The following is a 13,602-nucleotide window of genomic DNA, read 5'->3' as shown; positions in this document are numbered from 1 at the left end:
GTCTTCAGACAGGGTTTCTGTGATATTTTGTCATTTAATCCCTCCATCATTAAAGTATTGAATATTTGAAACTTTAGCCATTTCCTTGCAATAAATTGCAGTATGCCTGGGATTTTGCATAGTATAGACAAGTCTAGATATTTTAACCCTCTACGGCATGGTGTTGCCATATGGCAACATACTCTTTGTGTTCATTTCCACTGTCTCTTGAAGAGAACATTCTCGTTTTTTTTGTTTGTTTTTTTGGTAAGAGAAGACCTTAGTTTAGCCAATGATGTGCTTTGGTTAAGTCACATAACATGCATTTGTTTTTCTGTGGCGCAATTTCTGACAGACCGCCGTCTCTTGTCGGTAGTTGCTGAAAGCAAACTAAAATGTCAGTAACACACAAGGACCCACCCATGTCACATTCACAAAAAAATTGGTAACATCATCTCAGGTTATGATGACATATTCACCACTCAAAAAAGTTGTTATGAAATTAGTTTTTGGTAAATAAAATTGTTACAGCTTAACAGACTGCAGCTGACCTTTACTAGCTAGCTAGCAAAGGCCAGCTGCAGTCTGTTAAGCTGTAACAATAACAACATTACTGCTAGTGATATAATGTTGATTAGTTGTATGTTAAGGACATACATGGCATTTGTATTAAGGATTAAATCAACATCGGAGACCTGCCTGCCCACTGCCACCATAGCCAGTACTACTGTTTTTGGTTTTATGTCAATGTTTTATGATACATGATGAACAGTATTAGATTTGTTTTTAACTGTCTAAATTTGCAATTTAAATAATGTTCACAAAAAACATAACGAAATTCAAAGAATCTAAAGCATTATTCAGCAAAAGAGAATGGAATTGTCACGATCACAGTCTGTTCCTGTTCACTCCGGACTCCATTTCCCATAATCCTCCCTGTCAGTCACATGCACTCACTCCACCAATCACCTGTTGCCACATACAGCCATGCACACTCCACACTAATCACCACACCCAGCTGATACTCATTACCAGGACTATAAAGGACTCACACACACACCACCTCACCGCGCAGTCTTGTTTCCCCAGTGTACAATTCCGAGCGTTTATATCTTGTCTGCCTTTCTGTTACCTGTTGCTGCCTGTCCCTGTTCCTTGACCCGTTGCTGCCTGTCCTGACCCTTGCCTGGTATACCGTTCTGTGTATGATATCCGCCTGCCTCGATCTACTGCCTGTACCCTGACTACGATTCTGCCTGTTCCTTACTGTTCCTGTTTGTTCCTGTTTTGACCCTGCCTGTACGACCACTCTACTTTAATAAAATGCTGCAGATGGATCCCTGCCTGAGTCTCCATTCGTTACAGAAGACTTCGCCGCCACTACGATCCAGCAGCTTCCCCGGAGAGCATCTACACGGTATGGACATTACGCAATTACTATTGTGGAGTTCGCAGGGCACGCGATCCTTAGAGGAATATGTGCAGGAATATCTAGACATTGCTTACCTCTCTGATCTACCGGACTGTGCTTTGATTGACTTTTTCTGTGATGGCGTCAACCACCCTCTCCGGGATAAGCTAAGACGAGAGGGACCGCGTTCATCACTCAGTAGCTTTATGGACTATGCATTGTTGACTGTTAGCTCTCCGTTTACTGTGGGTGTCGCGGAGGAATGCGACACCATGGTGAAGCCCGTAATGGCCGCCGCGCCAGGTAACACGCACAAAATAGCGGCTACCATCACAACAGCAACAGTTCATGTCCCCACTGATCGCCCAGAGCAACGTCACGTCTTCGCTGATCGCCCAGAGCAACGTCACGTCTTCGCTGATCACCCAGAGCAACGCTACGTCGCCCAGAGCAACTCCGCTGATCGCCCAGAGCAACGTCACGCCTTCGCTGATCGCCCAGAGCAACGTCACGCCTTCGCTGATCGCCCAGAGCAACGTCACGCCTTCGCTGATCACCCAGAGCAACGTCACGTCGCCGCTGATCGCTCAGAGCAAAGTCACGTCGCTGCTGATCACCCAGAGTCACGTCACGTCTCTAGATCAGTCCGGGAGCGGAGAGGGTTGCGTTCCAGTATGGCTGATCCCCCACTGACTACGGTCCGAGCAGCTGGCATCCCCAAGTCCTCGCCGGCCGCTTCGCTCTCAAACCAGTCGGCCGCTACGCTCTCAAGCCCGGCGGCCGCTTCGCTTTCAAGTTCATCAGTTTCAACGCTCTCAAGTTCATCAGTTTCAACGCTCTCAAGTCCATCTCAGTTTCAACGCTCTCAAGTCCGTCAGTTTCAACGCTCTCAAGTCCGTCAGTTTCAACACTCTCAAGTCCGTCAGTTTCAACGCTCTCAAGTTCACCGGTTGCTATGGACTCAAGCGCTCTGGACGCGATGGACAAAATGGCTGCTTTGCCAGTGCCCACGGGCAAGATGGCCGCCCCTGCGGTGCTGAAGGTTGTAGGGGGCGTTCCAGCCACTGAGTCCGCTCCAGAGACTGCTCCAGCTGGTGAACCATCGCCTCACTCTCAGAGGAGGAGGAGGAGGAGGAAGAAGACGTCCTCCTCTCCTCAAGACGCAGACGCCCTTCAAGAGGCCGCTGTGGGCCTGGAGACCACTCCAGAGGTCTCTCCTGCTCCGCCCAAGCGTCATGCTCTACCAGCACCGCCTAAGCGTCTTGCCCTGCTGGCGCCTACTGAGCTCCTCGCTCTGCCGGTGCCACCTGTGCTTCTTGCCCTGCCGGCGCCACCTGTGCTTCTCGCCCTGCCGGCGCCACCTGGGCTCCTCGCCTTGCCGGCGCCACCTGTGCTTCTCGCCCTGCCGGCGCCACCTGGGCTCCTCGCCTTGCCGGCGCCACCTGAGCTCCTCGCCCTGCCGGCTTCACCCACACGCCTGGCCCTGCCAGCGCCACCCAAGCTCCCTGCGCTGCCAGCACCACTCAGGCGTCTTGCCCTGCCGGCTTCACCCACACGCCTGGCCCTGCCGGCGCCACCCGAACTCCTTGCCCACGAACCTGCGAAGAGCCCCGCTGAAATCCCCAAGAACTTTTTGGGGGGGGCAGTGTACCTGAGGGTGGGGAGCTTGTGGGTGGGGACCCTGCTCAACCATGGCCTTTAAGGGCCCCTGAACTACTATGGCCATTCATGGACTGTAGGCCACTAGGGCCATGTATGGACTCTGACCTGCCGTGGCTGCCCAAGACGCCTGACCTGCCGTGGCTGGCCAAGCCACCTGACCTGCCGTGGCCGTCCGAGCCGCCTGACCTGCCGTGGCCGTCCAAGCCGCCTGACCTGCCGTGGCCGTCCAAGCCGCCTGACCTGCCGTGGCCGTCCAAGCCGCCTGACCTGCCGTGGCCGTCCAAGCCGCCTGACCTGCCGTGGCCGTCCGAACCACCCGACCTGCCGTGGTTGCCTGAACCACCCGACCTGCCGTGGTTGCCTGAACCACCCGACCTGCCGTGGCCGCCCAGGCCACCTGACCTGCCGTGGCCGCCCGAGCCACCTGACCCACCGTGGCTGCCTGAGTCCCTGGGGCTGCATTGGAGATCCCGTTCCCAGCTGCTGTTAGATCTCCAATGCACCCACCCCCCCCTCCCTAGCTGTTCCTTTACGTCGCGAGGACGCGCCTTCCGGGAGGGGGCGTTATGTCACGATCACAGTCTGTTCCTGTTCACTCCGGACTCCATTTCCCATAATCCTCCCTGTCAGTCACATGCACTCACTCCACCAATCACCTGTTGCCACATACAGCCATGCACACTCCACACTAATCACCACACCCAGCTGATACTCATTACCAGGACTATAAAGGACTCACACACACACCACCTCACCGCGAAGTCTTGTTTCCCCAGTGTACAATTCCGAGCGTTTATATCTTGTCTGCCTTTCTGTTACCGTTGCTGCCTGTTCCTGTTCCTTGACCCGTTGCTGCCTGTCCTGACCCTTGCCTGGTATACCGTTCTGTGTATGATATCCGCCTGCCTCGATCTACTGTCTGTACCCTGACTACGATTCTGCCTGTTCCTTACTGTTCCTGTTTGTTCCTGTTTTGACCCTGCCTGTACGACCACTCTACTTTAATAAAATGCTGCAGATGGATCCCTGCCTGAGTCTCCATTCGTTACAGGAATAAATTAAAGCACAAGATGTTGGAAAATATGTATAAGGTGTTGTTTATATTCACTGCTAAAGCTTTTAATAGCACCAATTGATTCAATACAAACAACATTTCTGAGGAAAAATATTAACTATATACACTTATTCTAAATTATTTCCACTATTGTATGTTGTTGCCGTATGGCAACATATCATAAAGTACCTTAAAATAATATTTTTTTCCTATTATTATTATTATTATGTTTTTTTTTACAGCACTTTAAGTTAAGCCTGTCATGATCATTAGTGGGAGTGCCCTAATCAACAACTAGAGGGCACTCCAACCCGGACTCTTGATTTCACTGTTGGACTTCATTACCCATACTCACCTCCCAGACTCATTATCCTGTTTCATTGCACACAGCTGTTTTGTGTTTGTTCATTAGTGTCTGTCTATTTATACCTGGTTTGTCTTTGCCTTTATTATGGTGTCTTCACAAATGTTCCTGGTTTCTCTGTTTTGGTTTCTTATGTTTTTCTTGTTTTGTGTATGGACTGTTACTGTGGATTTTGACCCTTGCCTGTTTCTGGATTTATGCTTTGGATTACCCCATTAAATTACTTCAAATGGATCTTGCCTGTTCGTTTCTGTGATTTCCCGTGACAAAGCCATTATAAGAAAAGAAAAAGAGTCAAATATTTTTTTTCTATAGGTCTATCATAATGCGTGCGGTACAGGGTTAAGTGTTTATCTAATGTGGTCTACTTTTAAAAGCAAGTTGCAAAATATGTATATGAAAAAATTATATGCAGTTACTATCAACAGGGACTGATGCCTTCAAAATTAAAAAAGGATGCAAATGCATTGTAAAATTATCATAAAAATGTTTTATTTTGGTACAGACAACTTATATAAATGGTACGGAGCCCCTAAAAGGACATGTTGATGGAAAAAACTATTCTCTTGCAAAAGTTTTGCATTCCCCCAATAGGTTTGCAAGCGAAAGCAAAGTTTATTGGGGGAACACAAACATTTTGGGAGTGGATGCAAAGTTTCTCGAGAGAACGCAGAAGCATTGACTTTTTTTTTCTTTTCCATCTGTCACGGTTATGCTCAGTTTTGGTTTCTTTTTCTCTCAGTATTTATAGTCACCTGTGTTTCTTTGTTCTCCTTTTCCTGACACTAATCGTTGCCATGGAGATTCATTTTATTATCACACCTGTCTGTATTTAGTTCATTATCATTGTGTATTTTAGTTCCTCTGTTTCTCACATTTATGCTCCATTATTGTTTGTGCCATGCACTCTGTAACATGTTGTTTGCTCTTGTTAAATTGTTATTTTGAACTACTTAATCTGCTGTCCTCATCATCGGACTCAAACAATCTTTGAATTTTTTGAAATCTATTCTTTTTATCTAAAGAATGGCACAAGCAGACTCAAAAGTATTACTGAAAACAGACATTAGCTTATGAAGACATTAGCAGGAGACCACCTACTAAGATTATTATAAGCACTGAGAGTCTAAAGAACAAGACCTCTATTGCCCAAACTCAACTGGGATTTCAATTGAAGGCCATGCTTTTCACTTATTAAAAATTAAAAACCTGATATGTTCAGGATGATCAATTGACCTTGACAGATTAAACAGGTGCAACAATCTTGCTTCTTCAAACCCAACATATTATTGCATCAAGTGATTTCTCAGCTGGTCTCTGCTCACACTCCTACAATAGTTGCCACCTCCATATACAAAATCATTTGTCTTTACTCTCTCCATTGGCATCCAGTATCTGCAGCAAACATTGGGAATTAAGACAGATGTAAAAGTATGATGTAAATCCAGATCTGTCATTGTGCTGTCACTCACTTATATATTATTTAGCTGTGTAAACGCATCTTTAAACCAGTCCTTATATGGTTACAATTTCTGAACACCCATCCTCTGCCCTGTAAGTAACTTGGCACTTTTATTACCTGAGATCAACAGAAGCCATTACAATGACATACTATGTGCACATTCTTAAAATCATCAGTCAAAAATAGTGCAATTTTAAACAAACATTTATTTAACCCTCTGGAGTCTGAGGCTGATTTGGGGCCTGGAGAAGTTTTGACATGCCCTGACATTTGTGCTTTTTTCAGTTGTTCATAAACATATTAATGACACAAGTGTCATTACACTGTATTCAGCACAAACTAGGCTACCATAATATGTGAGGAACATGTGTGTACATGTTTGTGTTTTTGAAGGAATAACGTTTATGCGTGGTTACTGAAAAACAAAAAACTTAAGTCACTGATATAAGGCCAATAAAAGTATATTAAATCTGTGTTCACAAGACTTTTGGGTATTGAAGGTTGTAGACTAGAGTTTTTGCTTCAAAATTATGTAAAAATTATGCTGACTACTCTTTCATTTATAACAATATACTGATTTAGTTTTTGTAAGACACTTTTTGCCAAGAAACACGGTATGCGAGGAGGCGTGAATCTCCATGAATAATGGCTCATTCTCACCTGTGAAGACAAAAGAATTGAATAGTAATGACCTGAAAAGACTTGCATATTAATGAGGCATTTCAGTCAGGTAGGCTGTGAAAAAAAACTTCTGTGATGTCTCAAGCTCATCATGGTATATGAAACATACAGAAAAATGTTATTACAATGTAAAATAATGGTTTTATATTATACTTTAAAATATAATGTATTTCTGTGATGCAAAGAGTCTGAATATAGGCTTTTAGTTTAAAAGCATGCACATTTGGAGAAATATAGGATTTTCATATGTTTATGTCAATTTTCTATACAGAGGAGTTATTTTTTATTTAATATTCATTGTTATCTCTATGAGCGCTGGTGTTTGCAATTCATACTGCAGCCGGAGGGCGCTCTGTGCATTTTAGTCCACAAATTCACCTAAGAAGAAGACGATATTCCATGAATGGTGTTTACCAATTCATACTACAGCCGGAGGGCGCTAAAGAAACAAAAACTCACTTAAAACTTATCAATAGAAGAAAACAAACAGGAATTTACTGCATGTCTTCCAGAGATCGCTAACCATGGCTTTTTCATCCAGATAAACAATTTTCAAGGCAATAAATACACGATTGAGATGATGAATGCATGTGTTGTCTCTGAATTTGCCTGTGAATAGCGCTGGCTCCGTGGGCGTGGCCGCATTAGTGGGTAATGAGCTGAATCACGGACTTCTGACATGGCTCTCTTTTCATACAGATTACATAAACACAGAATGTTTGTTTTCGATTTGATTGCACGATTTAAAACCTGACATTTCACGTTTTGTTACATAAGTATGAATTTTTTGTGATTAGTATTATAAGTTACACTTCATTTTCTGAGAACACAGATTGGATTCTTCAGAGGGAGATGAAATCACGCATCATGTTAGTTTTCTTTATTTTACAAAAAGCAAAATTTTGTTTTTACTCTAGTATACAAATAAAAGGAAATATTCTATATTTTCAATTGATGTATTACTTATGTCTCTTGACAACAAATGACAGAGTATTTTAAGTCTGTTTTGCTGCAATGTGAAAAAAAACCTGCAAAACGCGCCGGCGCGTTTTTAGACCTCAGATTTAAGTATATTTTTGGTTACTGAAAAAGACAAAATTACGACAAGACAAAAAAGATAAAAATTCGAATGAATTTATTCATATAATCAAATGTATATTGTTCGAAAGTGCTAAAAAGAATCAAAGGTATATCAAAAACATCCCTTATACAAGTGATTCTCTGAAGAAACAAAACAGAAAGATTTGAAACAGTGGATAAAATGATACCCTAACGATAATCTTACCTTTATAAAATATCAATGACAACACCAGTAGTGTGAACCTGAACACTATGCCTTTCAGGTGAAATTGGATCAAAACATTGCAGTTACTACATAGCCTATATTGAATTACATAACAATCATGTCATAGTGTTTCATAAGCTTTGATGTGGAATTATGTCAGTTATAAGAAAATATTTCTGGGATTGCATGAATCATAGGCTGTTTTTGATTGAATTCTGCACACTTTTTTTCTTTTTCTACAGACCCATATACAAACTTCCGGATGTAAACAAGAAATGAAGGAACAGAACTGCAGGAAAATGTCTGCTTTGGTAATCTGATGTAAACATTTACAAGTTCAAGAAGGTTAAAGCTTAATGGGTCCAATCCATAATTGACATTAGTGCAAAAACAAAGGCAACAGAAAAAAACAATTAATTGACTGCCATGGTTACAGTGCTTCAGTTTTCAAAAACAAAGGGTTGCTTTAAAGCTAAGGTGACAGTGGCATTGTTAGTGAATTAATTATGCTTCATAACTGGTAGATGTATATATCAAGTGCAAAGGATCATCATTAATAATTTAATCAAGGTAACTAACAATTCAAGATGCTAAAAAAGGGCAAGAAAAAATGTTCACATGTTCATAATTCACCCCTAAACCAAGAGATGTGTGTGTATAAAACAAGCATGTTAATGGGAAAAAAACTTAATTTTAAACTTAATGCAAAACAATCTTAAATGGTCCTAAAATAGGATTCTTTTTATTTAAGCAAATATAAATGACTTTTTTATTGCTTTTGATTTATATGACTCAAGCTGCACATTATAGATTGAGAGATTCACCTTTTACATTTTGCCGTTTACTCTACTTTCAATAAATGCAACTTCAGAATTACGTTTTTTAAGCAAATCATACAGAGCCATGCATAGGCTGACATGTAATGCAAATGAAAAGGCAGAAGCAGAGTAACAGAGAGTAAAACAAAGCAATGGACACAGTCTCTGTCAAGGCCTGGGTTCATCAGAATTACTATGAGAAACTATTTAAGATTTCAGTTTATAGTGTAGTGATGTACTTCCTCCTGATGGGTTTTACCACTGTTCCCAGCTGAAGTCATCTCCACCTCCGAATATCAGGAAGAAACCCAGAATGGTCAGAAAAATTACACAATTGCCTGCCATTACCAGGCCACAGGCACCCCACTGGATCTGCAGAGGAAGATACGCATTAGCTTCATTGATGGTGACACATTTAATTCAATGTATCTGATAAAACCCATTTGCTATTTTAGAAAGCATATTCTGCCTGTGCATGCTTTTAAATCATTTTATGGACATGTAAGCACTAAATGCAATCTGAACAAAAATTTTATGAAATTTAATTAGTGCCTCCTCAGTCATAGAGGTTTTTCCCTCTACAAAATCAGAACCTCTGAGCTGCTATATGAACAAGCAAGAACAAAATTGAATGAACAGAAGACACAGTATTTTTTAAACCATTAAGATTTTGCATTCCGATATTCCTCCCCAGTAGACCTTGTCCCCGTTTATACCTGGTTGACTGGATCACAAGCGGACAACGCTAAATGCAAGTGTAAACAGGTTCTAAAACGTTTTGAGCTTGTCTACTTTCGATAGCTTCCAGAGATAGTTGAAAATGCATTCAACCGGATTGCTTTCGTAGTGTAGGCGATCATGTGGTCGTATGTGTTCGAACAGCCACAAAAGACCGCCTACTCCCGGCCTATACTGACTTAACACATAAACATTATGGGAAACGTGCTAGTCAGATGCGATTTAAACTTTGTCGGCTAAACACCCAAGTTTGGTCTGAAGACAAAAAAAACAAAAAAAAAAACACACACTCCGAAACCAAGTCGGTACTGAAATTTTAAAAATGTGACGCTTTGAGAGGATTCGTAAACGCCTCTGATTGGCCATTGTGTTCAAGTGCTCAACATATATGTCTGTGATTTGTTACAATAGGCGCTTTTCCACCGTCGGGCCATTGCGTAACCTTCCATTGCTTGCCGACCCGGGCCTAAGTAATGCAATGGTTTACTGATGATATGAGATTTGAACAACAACCGTGTTTTTGAGGATGATTAGATATTTCTTTTAATTTTATTATTAATTTGTGTTTACGTTTACAAAGCCAATCCGCTACGAGGTGAATCACAACACTACAAACTTTGATTTGAAGCAAAAACTGTATGCTCTACATCAGGGGTGTCCAAACTTTTTTAAAAGGGGGCCAGATCCGATGTCGTGGACACATCTGGAGGCCGGTTCCTTATATATATATATATATATATATATATATATTAGGCCTACATGTTTTGTTTTTTGAAAACATAGATTTGACCAAAGCTTGAGCTGACAGTACAGTAGTATGAGATAGGACACAGATGCAAATTTAATACACAAACAATATCTATAAAACTTAACCTTGTTTTTAAAGGGTGAAATTTAAATATTATTACTGAGTTAGAACTCTATTCTTATTTAAATTAAAAGTACTCTAATTAGATCAGTGCAGGTAAAACCACACATGGCACTTCACTACATGGTAAAAAGTAATAATATTGTTTCTATATCTAGAATGGCTTTAAGCTATTTAGTCTATAAACACATTTAATATAAATACGAATGCAATAAAACAAGTTTATGACAAAAATAGTGTGGCCTTATTGGCATTTAAAAATGAAATAAAATAAGATATGAACCTACATTTCTGACAATATAAAACGGTTACAGTTAGTGTTACCACAGTAAATCCATGATAAATGTTGTCGAATTGTTGGTTTAAGTGTTCTAACTGGATCGGCTCAATGTTTCTCCTGATTTGCACGTTAGTGTTGTTGATTAAGTCAGCGCTGTTTCAACTAGCTTTAAACCGAATTAAATCACATAGAAAAGCATCGGAGCATTAATGAATCAGTGTATCGAATCATGATTCAGATCGCGTGTCAAACTGCCAACGGCTGAAATCACGTGACTTTGGCGCTCTGAACAGCTGATTCGATACACTGATTCATTATGCTCCGAGTGTTTGGAAATCGGCCATCACTAAATAAGTCGTTATTTTGTTTTTTTTGGCGCTCCAAAAATATTCTTGTCGCTTTATAATATTAATATTGAACCACTGTACTCACATGAACTGATTTAAATATGTTTTTAGTACCTTAATGGATCTTGAGAGAGGAAGTGTCATTGCTCCCTATGGAGGCCTCACGGAGCCATCGGATTTCAACTTCAACTTTTAAAATATCTTAATTTGCGTTCCGAAGATTAACAAAGGTCTTACGGGTGTGGAACGGCATGAGGATGAGTAAAAAAAGACAGAATTTTCATTTTTGGGTGAACTAACCCTTTAAAAGAGAAGCAGATTGATACTTCTCCATCAAATATTGTGACAGATAAGGAAATGGGATGCTACTGCAGTACTGCCCAGGCGGAGCACTAACAGTGAAATCCAACTACCTCCGGTTCAAAAGGAGTGTTCCCATAGCATGAACTCCATGATGCAGTGTCTCGTTCCCCTTCAAAAGGGAACTAATGTTAACAAATGGAAACTTACCGTATTGTTCAGAATATAAGACAACCCTGATTATAAGATACCCCCCCCTTTTCCAAGATGTACCTTTTAGAAAAGGGTATATGAATATTTTTTCCTTAGGCCGATCACATAAAGCTGAAAAGACAGCAGTTTCTCCCTGAAGTCAAAGGGCAAGCACTGGGCAAGATTTGTTCTGCAGCGTAATGCTAATCCATTACGCCACATCATTCTTACAGTGCGTGTCCACTGGCTCAGAGCGAACGTTTTCAATTCATTTCAGTTCCTTTCTATGCTTCACGCTCAGTTCTCCAATGAATTGAATGAAACACTCGCTCTGCGCCAGTGGACACGTACCGTTACGCCGCATCAAAGCGGCTTCTTCAGAGAAATTGAAAGTGTGTCAGTACGTAGCCGAAATAAGAAAAGAGGGGCTCTTTGGCAATATCCAGCGCCTTTAGCTGGATGACGGCTCTGGTTATGGCCAGCCCCTCATTTCTTTTTTCTTTTTTTTGGGCTACGTACTGACATACGTGCCCGTCAATTTTTCACATGTGACCTTTCTAACGTTATGATGCAATGCGTGGCGAATCGCAGAGCAGTGCAAGACGAGCATTTTGTTAAACTTTTTGTTAAAAAGTATATACATTTTAAATTTTTTTAGAAAATAACCAATCGTTTCACTAGATAAGACCTTATTCCTCGTCTGGGATCATGTAAAGCGCTTTGAAGCTGCACTGAAACTGCAGTTTGGACCTTCCACCCATTGTACCCCACTGAAGTCCACTATATGGAGAAAAATCCTGGAATGTTTTCCTCAAAAACCTTAATTTCTTTTTAACTTAAGAAAGAAAGACTTGAACACTTTGGATGACATGGGGGTGAGTAAATTATTAGGAAATTTTCATTCAGAAGTGAACTAATCCTTTAAAAAGGTACATATATTGTGTTCTCACCACAGATTTTCGTGCAAGCACGATGGGGAGCCCGTAGGCTGACACCACAATACCGGTGGTTAAGAAGTATGCAAGCTCCCTGCATGCGTTGCTTGACTCAGTGTCATCTGCATGCCTCTTGGCTATTAAATTTGGTATAGGTGACAGGATGTAGAAGAGCAGGACAAACATGGGCCAGTACTGTCTGTGAGGAAAGAAGCAGAAGGTACAGTCTCTTGAATTTCTGCACTTCAGTCAAGTAAAAATCCCTACTGATGACAAAAACATGGACCTACCCAAACTGTTCCAGTGCGCATCCCAAAAGGAGAAAGGTCAGTCCAAGTGCACCACTGAAGGACAACGCAACAAGAGCTAAAAAGGAATAATAATTCAGATAAGTCAAGGCCAAGGCTTTCAGTACTGAAACATGACGTGTATTTGTTGCCCCTTTGCGGCAATAGCTTGCAACTGCAGACATGACGTACTTTAAGTAAACAGACTTTAAATAAATTAATTTTGTGATGTATAAGAACATGTATTGACTTAATTTTTATTGGTTTAGTTACTGAATAGAAAAAAAAAAAGACTCGACCACAACAGTAAAAGTTACTAAAGTAAACCTACGTATGCTAAACTTGAATTCTAGTTGACAACTTATTATTTACCCTATGGCACTTTATAGACTTTACTTAATCAGTTTGCACCGTTTGTGATTATATTTTACTTCGATGCAAAGATTCATGTAACGTTAACAATCGCTAGTTTAAACTCAACAGAGTTTACAAGACTTTTTAGATGGCGATCGAAAGCACTCGTAAAATGATCGGGGTGGTTTTGTGTAAACTACTATTAAGAGTTGATCACATCAAGAGTTACGGTTTAACTTTACCTTTTATTCCTGCCATCACTCACAAACGCCTTTTGTTTTTATCTTTGTGCTAAATGTTAATGGCCTGACTTCCTATTTCCTCCTCAACTACTGATACACCCTTAAAGGTACAGCCTTTCAAAATCTACAAGATGAGAAATACACTGATCTGAAGCTTTTCAGAAAAACAAGTACAACAACAACTACTACTATAATAATGATAATAAAATAATTATTATTATTATTATTTACAGTCTATCTATCTATCTATCTATCTATCTATCTATCTATCTATCTATCTATCTATCTATCTATCTATCTATCTATCTATCTATCTATCCAATCATCCATCTAATCTATCTAT

At 40.9% G+C, this 13,602-nt stretch overlaps 1 protein-coding gene across 1 annotated transcript; it reads right to left on the bottom strand.

Annotated features, from left to right (window-relative positions):
• Positions 1–7,731: 7,731 nt before the first annotated feature.
• LOC125250988 (leptin receptor gene-related protein) lies at positions 7,732–13,412 on the bottom strand. Its single transcript, XM_048163849.1, has 4 exons — positions 13,260–13,412; positions 12,667–12,742; positions 12,392–12,575; positions 7,732–9,088 (listed from the first exon to the last, which is right to left on the bottom strand). The coding sequence occupies exons 1-4, from the start codon at positions 13,273–13,275 to the stop codon at positions 8,972–8,974; spliced, it is 393 nt and encodes a 130-aa protein (XP_048019806.1). The 5' UTR covers positions 13,276–13,412; the 3' UTR covers positions 7,732–8,971.
• Between the last annotated feature and the right edge of the window lie 190 nt (positions 13,413–13,602).

The sequence above is a fragment of the Megalobrama amblycephala genome, linkage group LG17, assembly GCF_018812025.1.
Source record: "Megalobrama amblycephala isolate DHTTF-2021 linkage group LG17, ASM1881202v1, whole genome shotgun sequence".
In the NCBI taxonomy this organism is placed as follows: Eukaryota; Metazoa; Chordata; class Actinopteri; order Cypriniformes; family Xenocyprididae; genus Megalobrama; species Megalobrama amblycephala.
Note: the sequence above shows the minus strand (reverse complement) of the source record. Positions and strands in the feature narration are given on the sequence as shown.